Below are 26,297 nucleotides of genomic sequence, written 5' to 3'. Positions count from 1 at the left end.
ATGTTCCCGTCTGTGTCCACAGACCATCAAACCGGCCGACATCGCCACGGTGAGGAAGCTGCAGAAACCTCCTCACCTCATCATGAGGATCATGGACGCCGTGCTGCTGCTGTTCCAGAGGAAGGTGCGTTTGTCTCTGACGCCTCAGTGAGGTCACGTCCGTCAGACGCTTCTCACTTTTCCCCTTCGTTCGTCTTCCTCAGATCGACCCGGTGACCTCTGACCCCGAACGACCTTGTCCGCGACCTTCGTGGGCCGAGGCCATGAAGCTGATGCAGAACTCAGCCTTCCTCAGCATGCTGCTCAACTTCAGCAAGGTCACACACACACACACACACACACACACACACACACACACACACACACACACACACACACACACACACACACACAGCTCTCACTGTGTGTGTGTGTGTGTGTGTGTGTGTGTGTTGAAACGTTTTGTCTGTCACTGCTCTGTGCTGGTTGTTGGACTGATGTGAACGATGGCGCAGACTCATCCAATCCAGAGCCGGCTCATGTTTAGTCTCAGACAGTAACTGATGACTCTTTTCTTGTTGGTTAATGCAGGACTCCATCACAGAGGAGGTGGTGGAGCTGCTCGCTCCTTACCTGGACATGGACGACTACAACATGGAGTCGGCCAAGAGGATCTGTGGCAACGTGGCGGGACTCTGCTCCTGGACTCAGGCCATGGCGGACTTCTTCGCCATCAACAAGGAGGTCCTGCCCCTGAAGGTACAAGCAGAGGAGCCAGATGTTTACCAGACCTCACAATGATAAAAACTCAACTGTGTGTGTGTGTGTGTGTGTGTGTGTGTGTGTGTGTGTGTGTGTGTGTGTGTGCAGGCTAACCTGGCCCTGCAGGAGGCTCGTCTGGTAGTCGCTCAGGCTGAACTCGCTAAAGCTCAGGAACAGCTGGACGCTAAACAGCAGGAGCTGGACGCCGTGCAGGTGAAACTCTCACAGTCACAGATGAGTTCATATCTGAGCCGTCTTCATTCCTCCACGCCGGCGCCAGCCAGAGCTGGCAGCCATATTGTTTTCGGGGTTGTCCATTCCTGAGATATCATGTCCATGTCCGTCCCACTCTCATGGACAGGATATCTCAGTAACACCTGGGCAGAACTTGGCTCAAACATTCACTGGGACTGAAGGATGAACTGATTAGATTTTGGGGGTCAAAGGTCAAAGGCATGGTGACCTCACTAAACGCAGTTTTGGTCTTGTGAACGCAATATCTCCGTAACGCCTCGAGGGAATTTCTTTGTTAAATTATTGTTAAATTATTGGCCTTTGAACTTTGAACTTCAGGCTCTTTACGACGCTGCCATGAGGGAGAAGCAGGACCTGGAGGATGACGCCCAGGCCTGCCGCCGCAAGATGGCCAACGCCACGGCTCTGATCGACGGGCTGGGAGGAGAGAAGGTCGGCTTTCGTCCCTCCACCTGTCGTCCATTCATCAGTGATCCACCGAACTTTTCACCCGTTCATCAGTCGTCATCCTGTTGTGTTTCAGGTTCGCTGGACCGACAGCAGCGCTGGGTTCCAGACGCAGATCAAACACCTGGTGGGGGACGTCCTCCTGTCCACAGGCTTCCTGTCCTACGCCGGCCCCTTTAACCAGGAGTACCGCAGCCTGCTGCTGGAGCTGTGGAAGAAAGAGATGGAGGAGAAGCTCATCCCCTTCAGTCCGGTAAGACTCCGCCGTCACTGAGGATTCAGGATTCAGCTCCTTCACATTTGTTTTCAGTCTTTTTAAATTCACATATTGATCTGCTTTTCTCCCTCATTAATGTTTGTATAAAGTTTTAAAAGGTTTTGTTCATGTCAGCCTCGTATTTAAGTCCAAGCTTTTATTTGAGAATCAAACATAAAAGGTCATGAAGTGTTTGTACGGTACATCTGCTGAAAACACTAAAAATTATATAATATAATAACAGGAAGTGAAGAAACACTGAAGCCTGGAAAACAAAGATAACGATAGAGTGCCCTCAGGTCTTCAGGTCGTCTGTTCCACAGACATGGACCAAGATATTAGTGTTCAATAAACCTGATCTGAACAGCAGCCACACTGATCTGCTGCAGAGAGGAAAGTCCAAACATGCAGATCTGTTGAAAACCTTCTGGTCTCTGCAGGACTTGAACGTGATTGGTCTGCTGGTGGACAACGCCACGGTGAGCGAGTGGAACCTGCAGGGTTTACCCAGCGACGACCTGTCCATCCAGAACGGCATCGTGGTGACGAAGGCGTCGCGCTACCCGCTGCTGATAGACCCCCAGGGTCAGGGCAAGACCTGGATCCAGAACAGGGAGAGAGACCAACAGCTGCAGGTGAGGACATACTAAGACCTGATTGGCCCCCTGCTGGTGAGGAGCACTAACATCCTCTTCTGTGTCTCAGGTGACGTCTCTGAACCATAAATATTTCCGCTCCCACCTGGAGGACAGTCTGTCTCTTGGCCGCCCCCTGCTGCTGGAGGACGTGGGGGAGGACCTGGACCCCGTCCTGGACAACATACTGGACAAAAACTACATCAAGTCTGGATCCACTTACAAAGTAAGACACTTTAAAGCTGATGGAGTTACAGCAAAGACTCTGGTGATCATCTCCTCCCCCTCCTCCTCCTCCTGCAGGTGAAGGTAGGAGATAAGGAGGTGGATGTGATGAAGGGCTTCACGCTCTACATCACCACCAAGCTGGCCAACCCGGCGTACAGCCCCGAGGTCAGCGCCAGGACGGCCGTGGTGGACTTCACCGTCACCCAGCGAGGCCTGGAGGACCAGCTGCTGGGTCGAGTCATCCTGCTGGAGAAACAGGTGCACGCTGTTCACACTAAACACTAAACAGGCCGTTAGGTAGGAAGTAACCTTAACCACGCTCTGGGTCTGACCAGGAGCTGGAGGCGGAGCGGGTGAAGCTCCTGGAGGAGGTGACGTCCAACAAGAGGAAGATGCAGGAGCTGGAGGACAGTCTGCTGTTCAGGCTGACCAGCACTCAGGGGTCTCTGGTGGAGGACCAGTCTCTGATCGAGGTGCTGAGGGTCACCAAGACCACAGCTCAGGAGGTACTGTCTGTCTGTGTGTCTGTGTGTCTGTCTGTCTGTCTGTCTGTCTGTCTGTCTGTCTGTCTGTCTGAGTGTCTGTCTGTCTGTCGTCCATTCTAATGATATCACGATTAAACTGTGACAGAACTTCAATTTTTTTCAAATTCAAACCATATGATCTCGTGTCCTCGCCTCACAGGTGAGCGAGAAGCTGTCGGTTGCTGCGGAGACGGAGGTGAAGATCAACCAGGCCCGGGAGGAGTACCGTCCGGTGGCCACCAGGGGGAGCATCCTCTACTTCCTGATCGTGGAGATGTCGCTGGTGAACGTCATGTACCAGACGTCGCTGCGTCAGTTCCTGGGCCTCTTCGACTCGTCCATGCAGAACTCGGCCAGGTCGCAGCTCACCGCCAAACGCATCAGCAACATCATCAGCTTCCTCACCTACCAGGTGCTCTTCATATCTGATATGGTTCAATCCAGTTTCTTCACCTGTTTAGTTGAGCGTCAGACAGGTGTGACTGTGTCCAGTCTGAGCCCACGAGACGATGATGTAACAGTCTCGTACTGCAGGTGTAACAGGTGCCTGTCTGCTCCTCAGGTGTTCTGTTACACAGCCAGAGGTCTGTACGAGGAGCACAAGCTGCTGTTCACTCTGCTGTTGGCTCTGAAGATCGACCTGCAGGCCCAGAACATCTCGCACCCTGAGGTGCTCACCTTCGTCAAAGGTCTCACTCCTCCTCCTCCTCCCTCCACGTCTTTTTTCTTTAAAGTAGTTCAGCAGTGAGGGCTCTGTGTGTGTGTGTGTGTGTGTGTGTGTGTGTGTGTGTGTGTGTGTGTGTGTGTGTGTGTGTGTGTGTGTGTGTGTTTGTGTGTGTGTGTGTGTGTGTGTGTGCGTGTGTGTGTGTGTAGGCGGCGCCTCTCTGGACCTGAACTCTGTAGAGTCCAAACCGCGGCGCTGGATCCTGGATCAGACCTGGCTCAATCTGGTGCAGCTGTCTGCTCTGCCTCCATTCGCCCAGATCCTGACGCAGGTTAGAACCCAAACACACAGACAGTCGATCGGCTCTAGAGCTGAAACACATAGATCTACTTTACTTTACTTTCTCTATCATGTTTCCACGTTCCAGGTGAGCCAGAATGAACGTGCCTGGAGGACCTGGTTCGACCATCCGGCGCCAGAGGACACCGCACTGCCTGATGGGTACGAGGAGAAGCTCGACACCTTCAGGAAACTTCTGCTCATACGGAGCTGGTGTCCCGACCGAACCATCGCTCAGGTCTGACCTCCACAGGCTGGACCTCCTTCTGAGACACCAGACACACGCTTAGAATGAAATCAAGTGTGTGTGTGTGTGTGTGTGTGTGTGTGTTGGCCAGGCGCGGCACTACATCTCAGAGTCCTTGGGTCAACAGTACGCAGAAGGTTTGGTTCTGGACCTGGACGCCATGTTAACAGAGAGCGACACCAGGACGCCGATGGTGTGTCTGCTATCGATGGGCTCAGACCCGACGGAGAACATCGAGAGACTGGCCAAGAGCAAGGTCAGAGACATGGAGGAGGAAACAGGAAGTAAATGAGTGGAGGAGGAAACTGAAACGATGTGAAGGTTGATTTAAATAAACGAAATCACAATCGATAATAAATTGATCAGGGAAAGACGGAAGATCAGAAAAGTATGTATAAATGATTAGTTAATGAGCAGAAATGCATGATGGGAAACAAAGGAGGTGAATTTATCAGTGATTTTGAATATAATTAAAAACCAGGTGAAACTCTGATCATCAATTATTCAAAATACTAAAAATTAATTATTATTTTGAAGAACTTTGGTGCATTGAAGCCATAAATAAAACAGCAGAGTCCTGTTCTCTGCCTGTAGGGGGCGCCGTGCCGTCCCATCTCCATGGGGCAGGGCCAGGAGGTCCACGCTCGCAGGCTATTGGCCAACAGCATGACGGACGGCGGCTGGCTCCTCCTCCAGAACTGCCACCTGGGCCTGGACTTCCTGGACGAACTGCTGGAGACGGTCACCATGGCAACACCGGAGAGCGTGCACAGAAGTTTCCGGGTATGGCTGACGACCGACATGCACCCCAGGTAACTGATGACACGAACGCAGTTCCCTGCGAGCGGGCGCCGTGTGGTGGCGCCAGAGGAGAGTTCAGTTCAGTGTTTAACCTGTGTGTGTGTGTGTGTGTGTGTGTGTGTGTGTGTGTGTGTGTGTGTGTGCGCAGATTCCCCATCACCTTCCTTCAGTCCTCCATCAAGTTCACCAATGAACCTCCTCTTGGTAAAAAAAACCTCCTTTGTTTCTTTATCTATTGAACTTATTGATCCTCAGCTGATAAATGTCCTGATCCTCCTGAGCTGATGATTGATTGATTAATGATTGATTTATGACTGATTCATTATTTCATGATGATTAAATGTTCTATATATTGTTCTTGTCATATTGTGCTTCCTGCCCTCGTTACAGTTGATTTTATGGCGGCTAATCGATTGACTGACACTAAACTAATCTGTTCACCTTTTCTCTTTTCCCTTGTTGTTCCTCGGCTTTTCTTTTCTTTCATGCTCCCGTCCGTCTGTGTTGAGCAGGAATGAAAGCTGGTCTGAAGAGGACTTTCAGTGGAGTCAGTCAGGACCAGCTGGAGATCAGTAACCTGCCTCAGTGGAAACCTCTGCTGTACGCTGTGGCCTTCCTGCACACCACCGTCCAGGTATCTGCTCCACGACTCTCTGCATCACCTGAGACCACCTGAACCAATCGGTCCGACTGTGAACTGACGTCTCCTCTGTCGCCCTCCTCTCAGGAGCGGCGTAAGTTCGGTCCTCTCGGCTGGAACATCCCTTACGAGTTCAACCAGGCAGATTTCACCTCCAGCATGCAGTTTGTCCAGAACCACCTGGACGACCTGGACGCCAGGAGAGGAGTGAACTGGAGCTGCCTGCGCTACATGCTGGGTCTTTAGCTCTTTACTCCGCTGTCAAACCTCAAACTGAACATCACACTCACACTGAGACAGTAGATCTGTAAAGCTTAGATCAGTTCTCCAGCGTCATAGCTTCAGGTTTTACGACTTTAAACACAAAATAAAGTGAGATGAGCAAAAGATAATGATATTATATAATAACTTTATCTCCTTCATCACAGAACTCTGAGACTGAGAGGAACTGCTCAGATATTAGTTATATTAATTAGATCATTTTTATTTTATCATTCATTTTCCTCCTGGTTGTTTCCTCGTGTCCACGCCCAGGTGAGGTCCAGTATGGCGGCCGAGTGACGGACGACCTGGACAAACGTCTGCTGAACACCTTCACTCGTGTCTGGTTCAGTGAGAACACCTTCAGTGACAAGTTCTGCTTCTATAAGGGCTACAGCATTCCCGCCAAGGCCAAGACGGTCCAGGACGTCCTGCGGCACGTGGAGGCCCTGCCGCTGGTCGACTCACCGGAGGTCAGAGCACACTGGACGTCCAACCACGACCCAAGTTCACACCGATGTACCTGTCACCGCGGAGATCCGGCAGCTTCATCATTAAACCTTCTCTTGTCTGCAGGTGTTTGGGCTCCACCCCAACGCTGACATCACCTACCAGACCAACCTGGCCAATGAGACGCTCAGCACCATCATCAACATCCAACCGAAGGACAGCGGGGGTGGGGCCGGGGAGACCAGGGAGGCCAGCGTACAGAGACTAGCCAACGAGATGCTGGAGAAGCTTCCACCTGACTACACGCCACATGAGGTGAGTGTGTAGTGCTGAAAGGGTTTGGACCAGGTCTGGCAGCTGTGGTTTATACAGATGAAAGAAAACACAAAACTTTTAAAATAAATCACTTGTCCCAGTTTCACTCAATAACCAGGTCAGCGTCATGAATCAGAGCAAAACTCATTTATAACAATAAAGTAAAATTAGGTCAAAAAAGTGTTTTGTTACATAATAAAACATCAACTCACACAGAGACACACGTCACAGGTTCCTCTGCAGAAATACTGAGTAACTGTGTTTCAAAGGTCAAAGGTCAACTGCAGAAGATGGGTCCTCTTCAGCCAATGAACATCTTCCTCCGACAGGAAGTGGACCGCATGCAGCGAGTCATCAGCAGCGTACGGAGCACGCTCACTGACCTCAAACTGGCCATCGACGGTCCGTCACCACACACACAAACACACACACACACACACACACACACACACACACACACACAGATCAGGACACTTGAACTTCCCTCTCTCTGCAGGCACCATCATCATGTCGGAGGACCTGCGCGACGCTCTCGACTGCATGTTTGATGCTCGGATCCCTCGCCTGTGGCTGCGCCTCAGCTGGCCGTCGGCCACGCTGGGCTTCTGGTTCAGCGAGCTGCTGGAGAGGAACCAGCAGCTCAGCGGCTGGATCAGCACCGGCCGACCCAACCAGTTCTGGCTCACCGGGTTCTTCAACCCGCAGGTCGGTTCACACTGAAGAGAACTGAGAGGTCTCAGTCTCATCCAGTTATCTCCACAAGCGAATGTTTATTGTGTGTGTGTGTGTGTGTGTGTGTGTGTGTGTGTGTGTGTGTGTGTGTGTGTGTGTGTGTGTGGTTGGTCTTGAAGGGTTTTCTGACTGCCATGCGTCAGGAGACAACACGCTCCAACCTGTCCAGGGGATGGGCCTTGGATACGGTCACCCTTAGCAACGACGTTACCAAGATGATGAGGGAAGACGTGTCGGCCCCGCCCCCGGAAGATGTGGGCGGGGTCTACATCTATGGCCTCTTTCTGGACGGGGCTGGATGGGACCGACGTGGGGCCAAACTCACTGAAGCCCCGCCCAAGGTCAGTGTGTTTTTTAAATATTAAATAATAGATAATAAAAATAGATAAAAATATAAGTTGCAAAAAAAATTTTAAAAGTAACTAATATAAGAAATTTCAAACAATAATAATAAAATTATAAAAAAAAACAAATTGTGATTGTATAACAAATACATAATAATAAAAAACATAAATTATACAATTAATTCATAATAAAATTGTAAAGAAGAAAAATATTAAATAAAATTATTTAAAATGTAATAAATCGTAAATAAAAATATAAACAACAAAATACATTAATGTAAAAATGTAGTACAAAAAAAAAGAAGAAAAGGAAATGACAAAAATAAAATACAAGTACATAATATAAAAATAAATGAAAAATAAATAAATACATAAATAATAAATAATAAAAATTATAAAGTTTCTCTCTGTCTCCACTCAGGTCCTCTTCACTCCCCTCCCTGTGGTCCACGTCTACGCCGTCAGCGCAGCCAACATGGCTGACAGTAAACGTCAGCCCGGCGGCGGCGTGGTGGTCGGGCTGTACTCATGTCCCGTCTATAAGAAGCCGCGTCGCACTGACCTGAACTTCATCTTCTCTCTGCAGCTCCGGAGCATGCAGCCGGTGGAGCACTGGACGCTGCGCGGCGCAGCGCTGCTCTGCGACTGCAAGTGATCCTCTGACTGTGAATGACGACATCAAACTTTATTGTTCCGCTGCACAGACAATGATGGTTGTGGCTCAGTAGCATTTAAAGGACCAAATACGAACTTTTATATTTCTTACATTGTGAGTATATAAATAGAAACTAGACCTGCTTTATAATCAATCTAGAATCACTTCCTAGTGGTTGTATCCCTCCGCCACTCAGACTAGTTCCAGGTTAGATCCCTGTTTAACCACAATCACGTAAAATATTAAACATTTGTGAGAAATTTTGTCAGAATTGCTGTGTGAAGTCTTGAGTAATGGCTAAAAGGTGTTGACCTTGACCTTTGACCTTTAGCCACCAAAATCTAATCAGTTCATTCTTGAGTCCAAGTGAATGTTTGTACCAAATTTTAAGAAGTTCCGTCAAGGTGTTGCTGAGACATCGCGTCCACGAGAATCGGACGGATGGACGGACAACCTGAAAACAAAATGGCCGCTCCTCTGACTGTCACTGGTGCGGAGGAATAACATGATGTTTGATCACAACAGTGACTCTTCACAGCTCTCACAGTTTGTTGATCACTGCGACTCTTTGTTCCAGGTTTGTGCCGTCATCAGTTTGTGTAATAGATTCTGTAATAACACTGACGTTAATAAAACCTCAGACTGTAGTTGATGAAGAGCAGACTGGACTCCGGTTACAGAAATGATTCAAGTGAACTTTTATTTTCTCGACATGACAAACAGCTTTAATATAATATCACTGACAAACTACAGCCATGCAGTCACTCGCTAACAGAAGCTACAAACACCAAGAACACTGTAAAAAGGTTGTTAGTCGGAGCGTCGTAGTTACAAGGTTTTCTCACAGCGTGACCACCAGCAGCAGTGCCGGTGTATCACTGCAGCCGGGGGGGCGGGGGGGCGGCGGGGAGGCAGGCGCTGCTGCTCGTAGCTGCAGTGTTAATGTTGCACAGTGAGGCGCCGCTCGCTACGTGTAAAATACAAAACCAGTTCTTAAAATGAAATATTTACTTTCAAATAAAAGAGTTATAGTGCAGCAGATAACTGCGATAATCTTTCAAATGTGGATACTCGGCATTAGAAACACATATTTTACCACAGAATTTTACCCACAGGACAGATTTAAATGATTTTGCAATTGAATTCTGTGTTTTAGTCGATGAGGATGTTAAATTCACAACTGTTGAATTTCCTCAGAGCTTCATTTGTGCAATTTCTAATGTCGTGAAAAGTTCTGCATAAAACACTTATGTATTTGCAAACCATTTATGATGAATGATGAACCAAAAGTTTTGTAAGAGTTGACAGTCTACTTGTTTACTTACTTTAGCCTAACTCGCTAGCGCTAGGCTGGTTAGCAAGCTTTTTTTTGTGAGTAATATTTTTACTTAAAATATACTTTCACTTCATTTCTTACAGTGTACTGAAGGATTCGTGCATTTGTATCCACATTTGAAAGATTTCCCTGAAATATGCAGTTATCTGCTGCACCTCATTTCCCCAGTGTGGAATATAATCTCCTTTCACTGGCTAAATGCTAATCAATACTAAAGCTCCAAGACTGTCTCACTCCCCTCGTGTAACACTGACTCACTAAGACTTTATACAACTGTCAATTTGAAAATCAAACACTTTTAATCAATTATTAGTTAAAGGGTTTTAAGCCTGTACTTCCATGATATAAGGGTTGTAAAGAAACATAATATAGTATAATATAATATATTGTATGTGTTTATCCAGAGATCTTCAGCTCCCGATGTCAAACACCTCTACAGGAACAAACGGCCTCTCATCACGATGCTGCGTCCAAACACACATTTGTCCGGGTGACTGACGTCGATCCTCGGTGACATCAGAGATTTTAACCTTTAGACTTTAATCTTTTCACCTGTCCTGAGCGCAGAGCTCTCTACCAACGTTTTACAAACCAAACGTGCCACAACCCTGATGTAGCTTTGTCATTTCAACATTTCAATAACATCGACATGCAGAAACCAGTGAGCAGCAGCAGTGTGATGATGGGAAAGTTTCGTGGAGGAACTCTGAACACTTCTTTTATTTTCCAAAGTCTGTGTTTATTGAGCACAAAACAAAAAAGGACTATATATATTCTGATTTGGTAATAAATGTCCAGAACACACATAACTGCACATGAAACAGCCTCAGTGATTTCAGGAGTTTGTTTGGTTGTTGTCTCGACGTTCAGTCAGACTGGATCTGTGACCGGCCCGTTCCTCGCTCACTTCCTTCAACAACTTTCAAACAAATGTTAGACTTCATTATCATCACGCTCGCAGATCTGCTTGGTAGCAGCAACCCTGAAAACTTCTTCGTCTCCCTCTGTGTGGTCTCAGTAGTCCAAAGAAAACGCCCCAGATCTCGCCACTGTCTCACAGTTTACGATAGCTGCTTCATGTCGTACGTCGGCACCTTAGACTCCTCTGCCTTGCCGTCGTCGGCAGACGCCTTGGCGGCGTCCGGGCTGCCCTTGCGGCCCTTTGGAGGAGGGACGGGCATGGCTCCCTCATTGGCGCCCTCAGCTCCTTCCTGGCCCTCCGCCACAGTCCTCTCCTTCTTCAAGTTGAGCTTGGCCGGGACGCTCTTGGTGATGGTCTCCTTCAGCCTCTCGCCGGACTGCTTCAGCCTCTCGCCAGACTGGCGGATCTTCTCGCGCCTCTCGGCCGTCACGATGCGCTCACCGAACTTGTTGACCTTGGTGCCCAGGTTCTCGCGGGTCTTGCTCATGTTCTGCTTGGAGAATGTGGCTTTGAAGCTCTCGATGCGTGTCAGGCCTGACTTCTTCATGCGGCCGGCTGCCGAGGAGTCCGCCTCCTCCACCACCATGTACTCCTCGTCCGACTCTGGGGGGAGCTCGAACTTGTCTGGTTCCACCTCGGCTCTGGCGCCGCCACTGCCGCTGGGTTCTGCTGGCTCATTTCCTGGTGTAACAGCTTTGACCTCCTGGTCACCCTGAGGGAGGAGAACACAGAACAGTATGAAACGTAGAGAACTCCATGAGTAAGTGACGGATAAACGAGACTTTGTTCTGTGGAATGTGCATCAGATATAAAACATTCGTTTCTCTGCTCATTCAAATGGACAAAGTCCAGTTGTTGATGTCAGGTTTAAATCTGTCTCTGGTTGAAGTGTGTCATGTAGACTTTAGGCCTTGATCCTGCCTCCATAAATAAACTGCAGCACCTGTTTCTGCAGCTCAGCGCTCTGCTGCAGGAAGCTAAACATATCAGCGAGCAGCGGCGTGGAGAGAAAAGCTGGATCACTTTCAGCTTCGGGCCGCGTCATGGCACCAGTCTGTAACTGTAAGATCTGGTTACACTGAACATGAAATGGAGCAAAAATGTTGAGGCCGAAGCTGCAAATTGACCCAGATCCCTTCAGACCTGATCTGCTCAGGGAAGTTTGACCCTTATTCACCATCAGACAGTCCCAGTCATTCACACTGGGAGCTAACCAGTACACCTGCAGCCTTTAACTGCAGCCAGCACACAGGTGTAGCAAGGAAACACACAATTACCCAAAAAACTAGTAGAGGCCCAAAAAAGTAAAGAGAAATCTCTTGACAGCCAATCACTGGATGCAGAGTTTATCAAGTTGTTGTAAATGAAGTTCGTGAGTTTGCAGGGCAGTTTTCTACATTTTGATCTGTGGTGAAATGTGAGCTGGACAGATGCACTGAGCTGACTTTGCAAGGCCATAAATCTACTGAGGACCTCCTTGAACCTCCTTAAGAACCCTTGGAGGCCCCCGAACACCTGAGCTGGGAAACCAAAGTATGTAGTACAAATGTAAGAAAACTGACTACCATTCATTTTCCATCCAGTAATCTGAGGACTTGGATGTTTCTGGGTCAGTCCTGGATGATGAAATCCATAAAGTCAAATGAACCTTTGTGCTAGCCTGTAGCATGCTAATGAGAGCATCAGGATCTTTGATTTCATGCATCATAGGCACTATATGACACTTGATAGAGGGGCTGACATTTCCAAAGCTTTGACAGAATGCATAACTGTCATAACTGAGCCGCACAGCAGGAGCATGCAGCAGAGTGTGCTAACAAGCTAAAAGCAAGCCAAGTTCAAAACTGCACCCGCTCTAAAGCTCACTAATGAACATGTATCTCGTTTGTTTAATCCATCACAAATAGCAACCTTTATTAAATGTTTGTTCTTAGAGGGAGTTTTATCTCGCAGTTTTTGTTGTTGCACAGCAGTGGCTGTTTGACCTCCTGAAGTCGGGTTGTCATGGTGAGTTCGCCAGGCTTGCTACCATCGTGCTAGCTGTTAGCTGTGCCCACTGACTGTATCTGGCAGCTTGTTCTGTAGCTGGAGCCACTGCACAGACGCACTGGGCAGGTTTCCATCAAAACGTGACGTAAGTGAATTTTGAGAAAATCAGAAAAGAAAATGTGAATGAATGCAGGATTCCATTCACAGCAGGTTGATGGAGATGAACAGTTGGTGGAGCCGAGTCTCCAGTCGCTGCCATTAAACCACAGCAGAAGAAGAAGAGCTCATTCACAGCGATGATGGAAACCATGTGGAGAACATGATGCAGATCTCACATTTTTCTGAGTTTTTTCTTTGTTGCACAAATTGAAAATGTGCACAAATCCCAATCCACTTGAAGAAGTTCCGTCGCGTAACGTCACTTAAAACTGATGGACAGCGAGTTAATCAGTCAATCAGCTAATCAAGTTTACGCTACACTCATTCACATTGGAGGCTTCAAATGAGATTCACTCGTTGCCAATCAGATCACGTTTATGCAGATCCAATGTCTGGGAGAGGCTGATAATTGTTTCTGTTTTCTGTCATCACAGTTTATTTACATACTGGAGAAATGAAGCCTGGGGAGAGGCGGCACAGGCAGCTTTGCATCTGGTTGTGGAGTTTATTTCCCACATTCTTCCTATTAGCATTGTACCAACAGTTGGCTTTGCATGTTATTGTACAAAATAACACCAAGTGTCAGGCACGCCTGCTGTCGAGCGTCAACGCCACACCTACGTGTGACTGTTAGAGGTGGAGGACTGTCTGTTAAAGGTGTGGGCAGGTGGATTTTTTTTTTTACTTTGAACAGTCATGCTAGGTGGTTCCCTCTACTTTCAGTCTTCATGCTAAGCTAAGCTAACCTCGAGCTGTTGTTATCTATTTTCTTATCTCACCACAGGCGATGCTAACTGCTCAATGGGCAGTGCTACAGATACATTTTTGTCACCTGTTACCAAAGAAGTTGTGAGGTGAAAGACTCAGTCACGTGATGAAGCATCACAGCTGATCCACGGCTGGAGACGTGTCCTTTCGCTGCGTAATACGACGAGTTGTTGAAAACTTGTCACTTCCTTGTTCGACTTAATTTAAATATTACAAGTTGCTCCACAGAACAACACGACTGAACAGCAGCTCAAAGACAGTTGATGCACCAGAAGACAAGAGTCAAGCTTGAACGCCTCTCTGCTCTTAAACTGTAGGCAGAGAGGAGGAGTCAGAGAGGGAGGGTCAAAGGTCATGAGCCCATTTGACCCCATGACAACACAGTTATGCATTGAACCCCCACAGCTGACTTGAGAGGATTTCCTCCATCTGTGTCAGAGCAAATCAAACAGCGAGCGCAGCCTGTTAGCGGCTAACGAAATGATTTATAACCCTCGTCCGAGAGATCGCCGTTAGCTCATCAGGAGCGAGAGAGAGAGGAAGGGAGAGAGAGCAGACAACTATATTAGGAGATGGTGGAGGTTCAGACTCAGAATAACCTGGTCTGTCAGCGCTCAGCTGGCACAGTCACTTACAGTAGAGAAGCCCCACAGCGGCTCTGCTAACTCTGCTGGTCATAACCAGCTGTGATGTAAAGGACTGTTAGTGTGAATATTTCCTCTAACAGAAAGTTTTCCATTTTCCAATACTACACAGGAGTAAGTGAGTTTGGTGAGTGGTTGTATACGTCAGAGCGGCCATCACACCTTTGACGATAGTGTCACATTAATGATTAATGAGTCTACACTTTTTCTTCATTGAAATCACACGGCATTGCTTTGTGTTGTAATTAATATCCAGTTCATTACCAGATTTCTTTTCACTCCCTACAATCTGAACACCAAACAAGCCGAACCGAGCATCCTCTGTCCTGCCGTGTCAGATGATTCTACGGGTCATGGTTTGCATCCAGTGCCAACTCCCACTGCAGGAGCCAGTGTGTCCTTGACAGCACGAACGTCAGGGTGTGGAGGTCGGACACCAGGACACCAGGTGTGTGTGCACACCTGTGTGCACTATGAAGCCTGACATCCAGCAGCTGCAGCCAGCCAATCACGGGCTTCCTGGGGATTGATTAAATTGTGACCTCACTTACACTCCTGCAACCTGAGACTGTACCTTACAGAGGCCAGATTACAGTAACCGAACCACACCCCACAGAGCTATTTATGTTAGCTTGCACTCATCTCCACTCTTGACGTAGATATACTGTTAATTAGCAAATTAGCATTCTAATGTTATCGTAGGAAGATGCATGCAGTTAGCATGCTAATTATAGGCCTATTTAATGCGCACACAACTAAAATATTTGTTGGAGTTTGCACATTAAATTGTCCAGCAGCTGTCTTTGATGAACGCTAACTCAGTGAGAACTCTGACTTTAAATCCTGTACAGCTACTAAAGTCTTATTTTTTATGTTTGTTTCTCTTTTTGTCGACGGAGCACAAATTGGCCTTTTCAGAATATTGATATCTTATTATTTTAACAAGTGTCACAAAGTTCAGGGGCGTTTTTGACCAGATCAGATTGTTAGAAAAATAAAAGGCATCTGTCAGTCTTCTGCTGCATCTCGTCAGGAAGAGAGGATTTTGTTCTCACCCAAATAGTCATTCACAAATAGTAATTTCTAAGTGAAAGCCTCTCTGTGAGCTCCAGATCTGTGGTGCAACCGTGCAGCATACTGACGTTTATCCAGGGCTAAAATAACCAGGTCACCGTCGTGCTGGCAGCTGCTAACTGTGAAGGCCAAAGAAGTAAAACGAAGCCCGGTGGTGTGTGTGTTCCTGTTGCTATTTCAACCCCTAGAACTAGACATTCATTGGCTAATACAGTTTCTTCATGTTAAGAGCTCAGAGAAGTGAAGTAAAGATCGCGACTATGATCTTTACTTGATCGTGTAGATTTAATTTGGTTTTAATAGTCTAGATCTGAAGAGTGTGGAAACAGACACACAAACAGCATTTGGCAACATCTCTCTAAAAGGTTCTTCATGTTTCTGCACAGATGAAACCGATGTGCGAACGAATGTTTGCTACTGGTTAAAAACCTTTGGAGGCATCATGCAGTAAAATGCAAAATCCCATTTAGTCCCTCAAAGAATAAAAATGTGCTTATGATGAGGAGAGAAGTTCTGCCATGAATTTTTCTAATTGCTAAATAATAAAAGTTCTCCTGGTCTGTGGGAGCTGGACGTCAGCTGACAGCTATTTTAGACCTTCTCCAACTCTATGAACCACCAGCCACATCCACCTTTACACCGGCCATGTGTTTAACTCTCCCTTTGCAGCTCTTTGATCCCATAGTTCAGTTTGTCTTCTGTTGACATGGTGTTGATGTTATTTAAGTCGTACAATAATCCTGACGGCTGAAGCCCGAGCCCCAAAAACCAGTACTCTTATGTTTTGACGAGGCAGTACCGGTTTACCTTCTTTGAATCATGAGCAGAAATACCAAGAGCTTTGGAAGTACATTTTACATTTAGTCATGTAGCTGTCAGCTAGCCTCTACACCCTCACTAGAAGAGAATCAACACACCGTCGCCTTGATACAACAAGAATTGCATTAAGAATCATCCCCAGAGGCAAATGGTCAGAACCTTGAAGGTCCAAAGTACTCGACACTGGACCAAGTTTCCAACCAAGGGACCAAACATCTATGAATCTTACCTGATAAATAACCACCCGGAACTTGTTCTTGGCCAGGAGGTCACCCTGGGTGGCCTCCACCTTCTTCACTCTGATGTTCTGGTTCTCCACACGCACCCTGACATCCTTGATGTGGCGGCTGACCTTGCGCGTCTTCTCCAGCAGCCGGTCGACAGTGGAGCTGGTGTTGGCGTGGTCGCTGGTCAGTTTGACGACGTCGGCCTGGATGGTCTTCACTGTGTTCTCCAGCTCCAGCTGACGTTCCTCCATGCGCTGCTGTGTGGTCTGGACGCTGTCCATGAGGCCCGCCACGCGCTCCAGCAACGCCATAATGCTTCCTGCGTCATCTCCGCCGCCCGCTGGCATGCCCGGTTTGTCTGTCATAGTCGCTTGTCGGGTTGTCTGTTAGTTGGTTAGCTGGTTGCTCGGTTGAGTGACTGCTAGAACCCGGTGATCCAAATGTAAAAAGGAAGAAGGGGTGAGGAGGAGTTTATCTGTTGCAACCAACAGCAAAGTCTCAGAAACAGTGAAGATCAGAGGCACAGATATGAGACAAACGCCGGTTGAGGCATCAGAGGATCCGAAGAAGAAGCGGGAGTACGAGCTAGGAGGAATAGAAACCTCCTCTGGAAGGAGGAGGACAGAAAGGAGGAGGACAGGAGGACCAGATCACCTCTCTACAACTGGAGGTTGATCCTGAAACTGGTCACATCAACGGATAGACTCCACCCTGCAGGGAGTGAGAGGGAGGGGTGGAGGGAGGGAGGGATGGAGGGGAATGGTGAGGCTAAAAAGAGAGAGGAGGTGAAACACAGAGGGAGAATTTAGAGGAAGAATCATCAGAGTTTTAACAATGTTTACTCAACGTTTGTAGTTGTGGATTTTAAAGCGTGTGTCCAGACCGTGACAATAAATACTCTCAAATAGAGATCTCTTTCTAAGTTTATCTTCTTCCAACTTGAGTCATGTTGGACTCCTGAAGGCCGGGTCTACCCACAAACCTCCCACCAATCACAGAATTTCAAAATGGAAATGGATATTGCTGGAATGTATGTGTTAATGAGCGAGATAGATAAAGAGTGACATGGATCCCAGCCTCACCCTGTGTTCTCTGCTGCTAAAAATACAGTGAGGGTAAAGTGACTCCCTGTGCCTCTTTGGGAGATGAGTGTATTAAAAGGAATGGAAACCCCCCCCCTCCCCCTCCCATCTATTCCTCCATCATCCATCCATCAACCGTCACCTTTTCACTTGTTCTGTCTCAATCCCTCCCTCCAGGTTTGGTCTTTTTTGGCATCCCCAGGCCTACAGATGAGCAGCGAGGCATTCCTGATGCTAACACTTGTCTTCACTTCCATCTTAGCGAGTTACTGGAACCAGGAAGTCCCATTTTGGCCAAATTGGCCGGAGCGTCCAAAGACCTGAGTTGAGATGAGCAAGTATCAAACAGCATAGACAGCGTCAAATCATCTTATCTGAAGATCTTATCTAATGAAACTGATTAGATATTGAGTGAGGTGTGAAGTAATTTTAGTGGCAGTACAGCTGCATTCAAAGTGAATGGAAAGATGAGATACGACTGTGGTTGGTGACAAGAAAAACTTTGTGTTTATCCCAGAACTTAATGAATACATGAAGATACAAACTACATTTCCCTCCATTAAGTAAGTGGCGGCGTTCCCCTTTAAAGACTTGACACCAGCTTTAATCTGAGACATGGTGTGTGGAGAGTTCGGCTCTGGCTGCAGGTTTCTGAGCCCGACCCGAGCCCGATGCAGTTAGTGTAAGCTGAACCACTGAGTTTGTGTTGCTCTGTCACACCGCTGTTGTTATGATGGTTACAGCTTGCATGTTGGGCACCTTGTAAATGACCATCAAAAGGCCAACGAGACTGAACCTGATCATCATTTCTACATTCACATCCACTCTCTAAGTGCGTAGTCTAAAGTTTGTTTTAGCTGCAAAGTAGATTTAATGGCTTTAATGGCTGAAAGAGTTTATTGCAAGTTTTCTTGGAGTCAGCATGTTGTGGCCGTTAGAGGAACTGCAGCTTAAGACACTGGTTGCACTTGATGCCAATGAAGAGTCTGAAACTGGGATCATTAATCTGTTGCTCACAATCGACGTTTGTGGACAAAGTCAGTGACAAAGGTTTTTGGTTGAAAGGTAATTTGATGTTGATTCTGCAGCTACTGTGAAGGTCAGGTCTCACTTCACTTTTCTCCATATGTAACTGGACTTGGTGCTGACTATCGTTCGTTTTACCTGTGTACACGAGTGATTACTCCCAGAGGAATTCAGATCCCTCGTTCTCTTGTTTTAAAACTTGGAGATGTGAAAAGTTATCTTTTGCTTGGAAAAGGTGTCCACAGTCCTAAACCAATTAACTTTCATATTTATCAGAGTTTTTTCAGATTTAAGGAACCATCTTGATGCCCATCAGCTGACTCTTCAGTAGCTTTGCTTTTGCACACACAAGCAGCGTCCTGTCATATTTCGATCTGTCCAGAGTCGTAGCCAAAAACGGCCTTCAATGTTCAGACAACCGATTGAAGCACAGAAGAAGAGGATGTGGAAGGAGGAGTGTGTTAGGATGTGAAGAGAATGGGGTGAGGTGAGAAAGGAGGGATGGAATTAGACGAAGAGAGAAGGGGACTCCCCGCCATCTAAAATCCCTCCACCAGCTGCTGCCTATATTTATCCTGCCGGCACTGCTATATTTAACTCCGCCTCCCGGGAGAAGACATGACTGCCTCAGCAGCCACCAGGAGCGCTTGGTTTTCATTCCTCCTTCACTGAAGGTGGGTGGAGTCTTCAGGTTAATGCTAATACGCCTGCAGTTCAATGAACTGACTCCAATATCTGTTTTGTATTTCAGTTTCCTTGGAGCAGCATCTTGTGGACGTTTGAGGAACTGCATCTTCCCACACCTCAGCAGCTTGCCCGTCTCCAGGTGGCCGAGGTAGGTTACATTTGTCTGCATTACCTCTCTGCAATATGAGTTATAAGTGTTAAAGTGTCCGGTTCATTGGCACCAAGGTGAACCATGTTCAACTTTACTGCTCTGTGTTATGTCATCAATAACAACCAAGGCCCAAGGCTGCATTCAAATCACAGTAGTTTGTATTTTATTCAACAGATATGTGGTTCCTCCTTTCAGTATTTTTGGTCAAGACTAAAAAATCTCAACAACTACTGGATGGATTAGTGTGAACTTTTATTCAGACATTCATGTTCCCCTCGGGATGAACTCTAATAACTTTGGTGATTCTCAGACTTTTCCTCCAGCGCCATGATAAGGTGAACATTTTAATTAGTCCAATACTTTGGCTTAAGATCAAATATTTATAATTACTTTATAAAGCCTTTTTCCGAGAGAAATTCAGTGCTTTTTAAGACCTGTACATATTCTTTTAAAGAATAAGTCGACAAGACTGATCAAGAATTCACAACCAGTTCCGGTAATTAGATGAAAATAATTTGGCAGTTGATAAAGTATGTAGCTCTAAATCCACCAATTATAATCAAATGTGGTTTCCTTGTAAAATTTAGACGCCACAAAGTAGCATCTCATCAGATCTGCTGTCAGTGTGAGAGAACCAATTAAAAATGGTGACACAGTGGGTTCAAACATCATAATTTAATTCTAGTTCAACTACAGCACAGTCTAAACAACAACTTCACTGTTTCATGCAGTACGCAACATCTACAGTAAAATCAGAGCGGATTCCCACAGGCATCACGAGACCGAGACCACAGCTCCACCAATGTTTGTGTTCCAGATAAATCTGATCTCAGTGCAGCGATGCTTTAGGGAACCTCGACCCAGCTTATTCATCTACTCCTTCTACCACAATAAAACAACCAACACGGACACTTCGTACCATTGTTACAAATTATATAAAAGAAGAAACTCGACCAAAAAAAAACAAAACAAACAAACAGTCATTTAAATTATTAGCAGTTTGTCAAAACACAAAAAAACATTGGAATCCATTTCCGGAATGGCGTCATCTGAAAATTAAGCAATAAAATAATTATAACAACAACCTGTACATGTCAGCTTGTACCTTTTTTTTTTTTTAAGCAGTAGAAAAAACAGCATTTTGGTTTTCAGGTGCGTCTCATCATAACAAATACAAAAAGTTAATCTAAGTTACATGAAAAGTTATTTTTGACCCTGTGAGATGCAGCAAAAAAGAAAATAACACATTAGACACAAGTCTACTGCAGCACAAACACCCGAGGGCTCGAGTGGTCCCTGATGATCCTGTAGTCCCGATAAAGAGCGGCCCCTGGAGTATTAAGGCGTTAGAACATGTTGCTGACAAAGAAAAGCAGAAGAAAACCAGGCTAACCGTGAGCAGCAGTGCATCATGGGAGTTATTGGTATGAAACAAAACCAGGGCTGCAGTCGAAATTAAAAAAAAAAAGTCCTTGACCTTGATGGAAAATGTCATGAGGATGTTACTGATGTGGGTGCATAAATGTTGCTTCAGCAATGAATTGTGGGATGGCATTATCCCCTTTCCCTTTGTTAAAGGAAGCTCCAGTGTCCTCTATGCTAAAGGAGATAAGATAGGAAGCACTGAGGCTCCTTTCCTCAGCAGTTACAGAAATCAACCAGCTCTCATCACGGCTGCTGCTCAGACACTTTCTGCTGCAGCCCGGGTGTCAAGACCAAAACGACGACTCGCAAACATCTTGTTGCATGTTAAATTTCTAAAGGCTGTTTTGGTGCAAGAGTGACCACCTTTAACCTTTAACTGTCTCATCAGAGTTCAGAAAAATTAACCAGATCTGTAGTTTTATGCCGTAATTTAAAGGTGACTACAGAAGCAAAAAAACTTCTAAATAGTTAATATTGAAATTTAAATACCACTGACTATATAGAATAACAGTATTAGTACAGTATTTTACTTTGAAAACCATCTAAATTTATGTGGCTTGTGCTCCTCTAATTTCAAGTTGTAAAACTTCTAGTCCTAGAGAAATTATTTACCAAACGCAAAATAAATTCTAGCGTCCAATATGAAAAAAAAGAAAAGAAAGAATTTGCTTAAATTCTGGAGTAAAAATTTTAATTTGTTCAAAAAATTGGTTAAAATTCAAACCTGAACAACCAGGATACCACAGATGCCAGAATAAAGATTTTAGCCACAAATATGGTTTCTGGAAAAAAGTGAATTCAAACCACATGAATTCAGTATTTAAATGTCAACATTAGGTGTTCTGCAGGGGTTAATTCTCAGAATTGGGTATTCAATAGCTAATATTTGCATATATCTAATGTACATGCCACATAAACAAGGTTACACATATTTTCTAGTTTTCCTTCAAAATAAATCTAAACAAACAGAAACAATGTCGGTCTGCGTCCCACAGGGTGAAAACAAACAGAAACAGCATTTTTCCAGTTAGTATGTGGACGGTCCAGAGTGAAGATACAATCAGATAAATAATGTTTCCTGTTGAAAGATCCACAGTGATTCAGAGTCTGAGAGCAGCAGCATCATGACAAACACGAACCAGACTGTACGTCTCCGCTCTGACTGATGGAAAACAAAACGTCATCTGCAGACAGCGAAGAGACAAAACTGTGCAGCCAGAAAGAGAAATCAAAGATGGAGGAAAATCTTTAAAATAAGGCCCCTTAAGAAAGTTAAAATTATTTTTTTTAAAAAGGGGAAAAAAAGAGGCACCAAAAAGTCGAGATATCAAAAATGCAGTCTGTCTGTGTGGTACGAAAAATTGGACTTCTTGTATTTGACAGAAACTGGAGCAGCTACATCATCCTGGAGGACGTTCCTGACGGGAAGTGGCCGAGGTGCTGCTTCTGTCTCCGTCCACGCTTCGTCTTGTTGCACCTCCTGCAGGACATGACAGGAAGTACACGTCAACAACCTGCAGCAGCAGGTACTTAGTGACAGGGAAACACCAGATCCTATATGTTTCACTTCAGTACAGAACTTTGACTACAAGAAATCTTAACTCAAGGTCCACTCATTGGCTTCTTCCAGAGATTTAACCACATCTCACAGTCTTCATCAAATTGCTCAGTTGTCATGGAGATGGTTCAGATGTAATCAGGTGACTTAATTGAACCATCTTCATCTGTCCATCCATTAATAAAAAGTCAGTTAAAATAAAAAAAAGTCATAGTATTTGTCACAGTATGGTAAGTACACATTTCATGGTATTGTGAATAAAAAATATGTCACAGTATAAAAAGTAAAAAAATGTTGCATTATAACAAAAATATACGTCATGACAAAATGTCGGTATCATCAGTTTTTATAAAAATGTTGTACTATAAGTTACAAAAATGAGTTACGTATACATAGCCATGAAAAACCATCGTAGTGTAAGAAGTCATTCAAATGTCAGTATAGAATAAGTAAGGTGAAAAACTGTTATAGTATCCACAGATGAAGACCTTGACATGTGATTGAAAGCTCCTAAGTGGACATTGAGTCTATTTTTCTATACCTTTCTCTACTCTGCTGAATTTGAATGTGTTTTAATGAATGTTTAGTTTAGTTGAATGTTTAGTGTTAGAAACTTATTTCGACTTGCAGAGGAGATTTTATCTGGATTTCAGCTTTAGTCAGAGTTGATTTTTACACAGAAGAATCCATTAGTCTGGAAGGATTTCATCCAGCTGCATCACTGTCAACTGGGTTTCTAACCAGCTTTGTAAAGTGTGGATAAGACTGTACTTCCTCTGGTGTGTGTTTCTAGTTATTGATAACCGTAGTAGTCGTAGTAACACAACAGTAGTGATGTGAGTGTGAATACCTGGTGAAGCACATGACCACAGCTACGATGACGGCGATCTGAACGGCTCCGATGATGGCGGCAATGAGGACGTAGTGCAGCTTCTGACCGCTGGGCACCACGTACAGGATGTTAAAGTCCAGCAGCTCATCACACTGAGCACCCCCATACGCTGCCTCACACCTGAGACACACACACACACACACAGACACACACACACAGCAAACTGGGATTATTCAAAGTTAATCTGACTTTAATCCAAGATAACTGTCTCACAAAACCAGTTTTAGACTCAACCATCAGAAACTGGAGACTGGTGTGGCACAGTAGACCTAACCACAGTAGAGTCTAACACTGGTCCTCACAAAGATAGGAGGACACACACACATACAGTTCACAGAGACAGGTGTTACCTGCAGGTGGGAAGGTTCTGTCTCATCTCACACTGGCCGTGTTCACAGAAGTGGGCGTAGTCTTCAGGACAGGGGGTGGGGCTGTCCAGAAACCCCTCCCCCTCACCAGGTTTGGACACAGCTGGGAAAAAAAAGAAAGAAAAATCCTGGTTCATGATTGGCAGTTACTGAAATACACTAAAGCTGCAGTGAGGGAGGAAATCATCAGAATCAATATCTGATCAGACATGTTGGATTAAAAACTGACGGGGGGGGGGGGGGGTCTCACCATAGATGTCTGGTTTGGTCTTGACGCCATCATCCTTCCTGCTTTTGTCTGAAACACAAGAAGAAAAAGGTACTTCGATACTTTTCAGTTCTTTCATTCTCTTTAAATCATTTTACTCTCTTCTTATTCTCATCTTTTATTATTTGTTATATGTTGTTATTCTAACGTCTTCACATGATTAATTACTGCTCCGTGTTTTTCTACTTTTTCCTTTTTTTCAAATATATTTACAATACTGTGACACTTTAACCCCTTTTACAAGTGTTTGACATGTGCTAAACATATTGTAAGGAGAGAACAACAGGGATCACATCTGATCACTTAATTTGTTGACTGAAGTTTTCCCCACAGCAAAATCAGATGTCAGTGGGAAAAAGCAAAACAGGCAGCGACAGTTGTTCCCGTTTCATGAACAATACAGTTAAAGAAACGAGAATTTTCCTGGGGATGGATTTGAGACAACACCGCATGTATCACCCTGATACGTACCCTGAGACAGAATGGTACGTTAAAGAATAAACTGGCTAAATGTTGTGAAGAAACTGGGAATAAACACATTACCATTAATCCTAACTTCGATGAGACCCAAAAATGGTCTCAGCCCTTTCGAAGTATTGTCTGAACACGGGAGTTTGTGGGCCAGCTCCCAACCACAGACAGTGTAGTGATGAAATGTTGAGATATTGTGTAACTTTGTCCTCTGCTCCACACACAGGTGGGAGCTGCCTTGCTCCAAAGACAGAAGGGACAACACCACAACCTGAAACCTGGAGAGAGTCGGTTGTGGTAAAGAAGGAAGCACTGGAGGAACTCAAGGACAGTTCTAGATCCTCCAGATCACAGAAGTAAAGGTTGGAGACGAATACTTGGACTACCCATCCTGAAAGAGCAACCTCACTAACCAACGGTTAGCTCCACCTTTGTCACAGAAGGAGGAATCATTACAGCATGCAGAGAGAGACCAGGAATAGAAGAAGCTGACAGACACTCCCCTGAGTGGTCCAAAAGCCCATTGGGAGTACGTGATGCACACTGGTTCTCTGCACTGCTGACAACACGTACATATAGGTTAAAAAGAGGAGGACGACACTCTGTAGCTTCTCATACAACGCACACATACCCAGGTGAGGGAAGCTTAATCAGGGTGGAAAGAATTCCAACCAACGAGGATGAATAAGCAATTCAATCTGGACTACCTGACAGAGGTGCTGAAGGAAACGTAGGCCGAGGATGTTCACGCATCAGTTGCTTTGACTGGCTGTAAGGATGGCAAGGTGCAGTGATGAAACGCACAGTACCCAGTGCTGCCAACCCTAGCCTGTTGGACGAACTCCCATTCCAGGACAATAAGATTGATTCCCGTGTAGTGTGATTATAATTCTTAAAGACATGTATGTATGTATGTTAATCAGTAGAATTAACATGTATTAGTATTTTATGTAAACATATTCATTGAGCAGTTTAATTGCCTTCAGGAAACGGTAGCTGTGTTCTTTCATGCACAATATGAATTCTTAAAGATTTGTACTTTTTAAAGCACTTAAAAGAATTAACATTGTGTGAATAAGTATTAAATTTCTTGTCCTCCGGTGTCTTTTATTTGGTCCATATGAACCTAGAAATTAATGTTTGATAAAATCAATAAAATACTAGACTTTAAAAAGGTCACAGTATAGTAAAGCATAAAACCCCCCAAAAAACTCATAGTATAGTGAGGCAAAAAAGCCAAAACAAAATCATAGTATGTTTAGGCAAAAAATGTCAAAAAACATATTAGTATAGTAAGGCAAAAAGAAGTAAAAAAAAAAAGTCATAGTCTAGTATGGTAAAAAAGTCAAAAAAGAAGTCATAGTATAGTATGGCAAAAAAAGTCATAAAAAAGTCATAGTATAGTATGGCAAAAAAAGTGAAAAAAAAAGTCAGTATAGTAAGGCAAAAAAAGTCATAGTATAGTATGGCAAAAAAAGTAAAAAAAAAAGTCATAGTATAGTATGGCAAAAAAGTCATGAAAAAGTCAAAGTATAGTATGGCAAAAAAAAGTCATAGTATAGTATGGCAAAAAAAGTTATGAAAAAGTCATAGTACAGTATGGCAAAAAAAGTCATGAAAAAGTCATAGTATAGTAAGGCAAAAAAGTCATAGTATAGTAAGGCAAAAAAGTCATAGTATATTATGGCAAAAAAGTCATAGTATAGTAAGGCAAAAAAAGTCATAGTATAGTAAGGCAAAAAAAGTCATAGTATAGTATGGCAAAAAAGTTAAAAAAAAAAAAAAGTCAATGTATAGTAAGGCAAAAAAAGTAAAAAAAAAAGTCATAGTATGGTAAAGTAAAAAAAAGTCATAGTATAGTAAGGCAAAAAAAGTTATGAAAAAGTCATAGTATAGT

The 26,297-nt window shown here is 44.8% G+C and overlaps 4 protein-coding genes across 4 annotated transcripts in view; 1 reads left to right on the top strand and 3 right to left on the bottom strand.

The window, feature by feature from the left end:
- LOC111237426 (dynein heavy chain 5, axonemal-like) overlaps positions 1-8,801 on the top strand; it is a 41,677-nt gene extending 32,876 nt beyond the window's left edge. The window contains exons 73-97 of the mRNA XM_022766517.1: positions 23-124; positions 204-317; positions 571-738; positions 850-954; positions 1,315-1,428; positions 1,520-1,696; positions 2,140-2,334; positions 2,405-2,560; positions 2,638-2,820; positions 2,898-3,068; positions 3,247-3,498; positions 3,649-3,775; positions 3,960-4,081; positions 4,178-4,327; positions 4,428-4,592; positions 4,931-5,148; positions 5,286-5,341; positions 5,650-5,771; positions 5,865-6,015; positions 6,312-6,511; positions 6,615-6,803; positions 7,073-7,205; positions 7,300-7,508; positions 7,655-7,876; positions 8,301-8,801. Coding sequence (XP_022622238.1) covers positions 23-124; positions 204-317; positions 571-738; positions 850-954; positions 1,315-1,428; positions 1,520-1,696; positions 2,140-2,334; positions 2,405-2,560; positions 2,638-2,820; positions 2,898-3,068; positions 3,247-3,498; positions 3,649-3,775; positions 3,960-4,081; positions 4,178-4,327; positions 4,428-4,592; positions 4,931-5,148; positions 5,286-5,341; positions 5,650-5,771; positions 5,865-6,015; positions 6,312-6,511; positions 6,615-6,803; positions 7,073-7,205; positions 7,300-7,508; positions 7,655-7,876; positions 8,301-8,534 — 4,035 coding nt within the window. The 3' untranslated portion in view covers positions 8,535-8,801. The remainder of the gene's footprint in view (positions 1-22; positions 125-203; positions 318-570; positions 739-849; positions 955-1,314; positions 1,429-1,519; positions 1,697-2,139; positions 2,335-2,404; positions 2,561-2,637; positions 2,821-2,897; positions 3,069-3,246; positions 3,499-3,648; positions 3,776-3,959; positions 4,082-4,177; positions 4,328-4,427; positions 4,593-4,930; positions 5,149-5,285; positions 5,342-5,649; positions 5,772-5,864; positions 6,016-6,311; positions 6,512-6,614; positions 6,804-7,072; positions 7,206-7,299; positions 7,509-7,654; positions 7,877-8,300) is intronic.
- The window catches only part of LOC111237425, a 395,546-nt gene that overhangs the window by 279,195 nt on the left and 90,054 nt on the right, over positions 1-26,297 (bottom strand). The gene's annotated exons all lie outside the window — the stretch shown is intronic.
- LOC111237414 (caveolae-associated protein 4a-like) lies at positions 10,932-16,837 on the bottom strand. Its single transcript, XM_022766502.1, has 2 exons — positions 16,475-16,837; positions 10,932-11,504 (listed from the first exon to the last, which is right to left on the bottom strand). Exons 1-2 carry the CDS (start codon positions 16,835-16,837, stop codon positions 10,932-10,934), a joined length of 936 nt encoding a protein of 311 aa, XP_022622223.1.
- LOC111237412 (tomoregulin-1-like) overlaps positions 20,092-26,297 on the bottom strand; it is a 28,414-nt gene continuing 22,208 nt past the window's right edge. The window contains exons 7-10 of the mRNA XM_022766500.1: positions 23,912-23,959; positions 23,644-23,764; positions 23,252-23,413; positions 20,092-22,323 (exon numbers count right to left, since the gene is read on the bottom strand). Of these exons, the coding sequence (XP_022622221.1) occupies positions 22,239-22,323; positions 23,252-23,413; positions 23,644-23,764; positions 23,912-23,959 (416 nt within the window). The 3' untranslated portion in view covers positions 20,092-22,238. The remainder of the gene's footprint in view (positions 22,324-23,251; positions 23,414-23,643; positions 23,765-23,911; positions 23,960-26,297) is intronic.

Source organism: Seriola dumerili, unplaced genomic scaffold (assembly GCF_002260705.1).
Source record: "Seriola dumerili isolate Sdu_G_001 unplaced genomic scaffold, Sdu_1.0 BDQW01000859.1, whole genome shotgun sequence".
Lineage (NCBI taxonomy): Eukaryota > Metazoa > Chordata > Actinopteri > Carangiformes > Carangidae > Seriola > Seriola dumerili.
The sequence above is the reverse complement of the archived record's forward strand: the minus strand, read 5'-3'. Positions and strand labels throughout refer to the sequence as shown.

Excerpts from the sequence above, each read along its gene's own strand:
- LOC111237414 (XM_022766502.1), bottom strand. The coding sequence starts at position 16,837 with ATGACAGACAAACCGGGCATGCCAGCGGGCGGCGGAGATGACGCAGGA. Across the intron at positions 11,505-16,474 it reads TCCGGGTGGTTATTTATCAG|GGTGACCAGGAGGTCAAAGC; the intron begins GTAAGATTCATA and ends CTCCTCCCTCAG.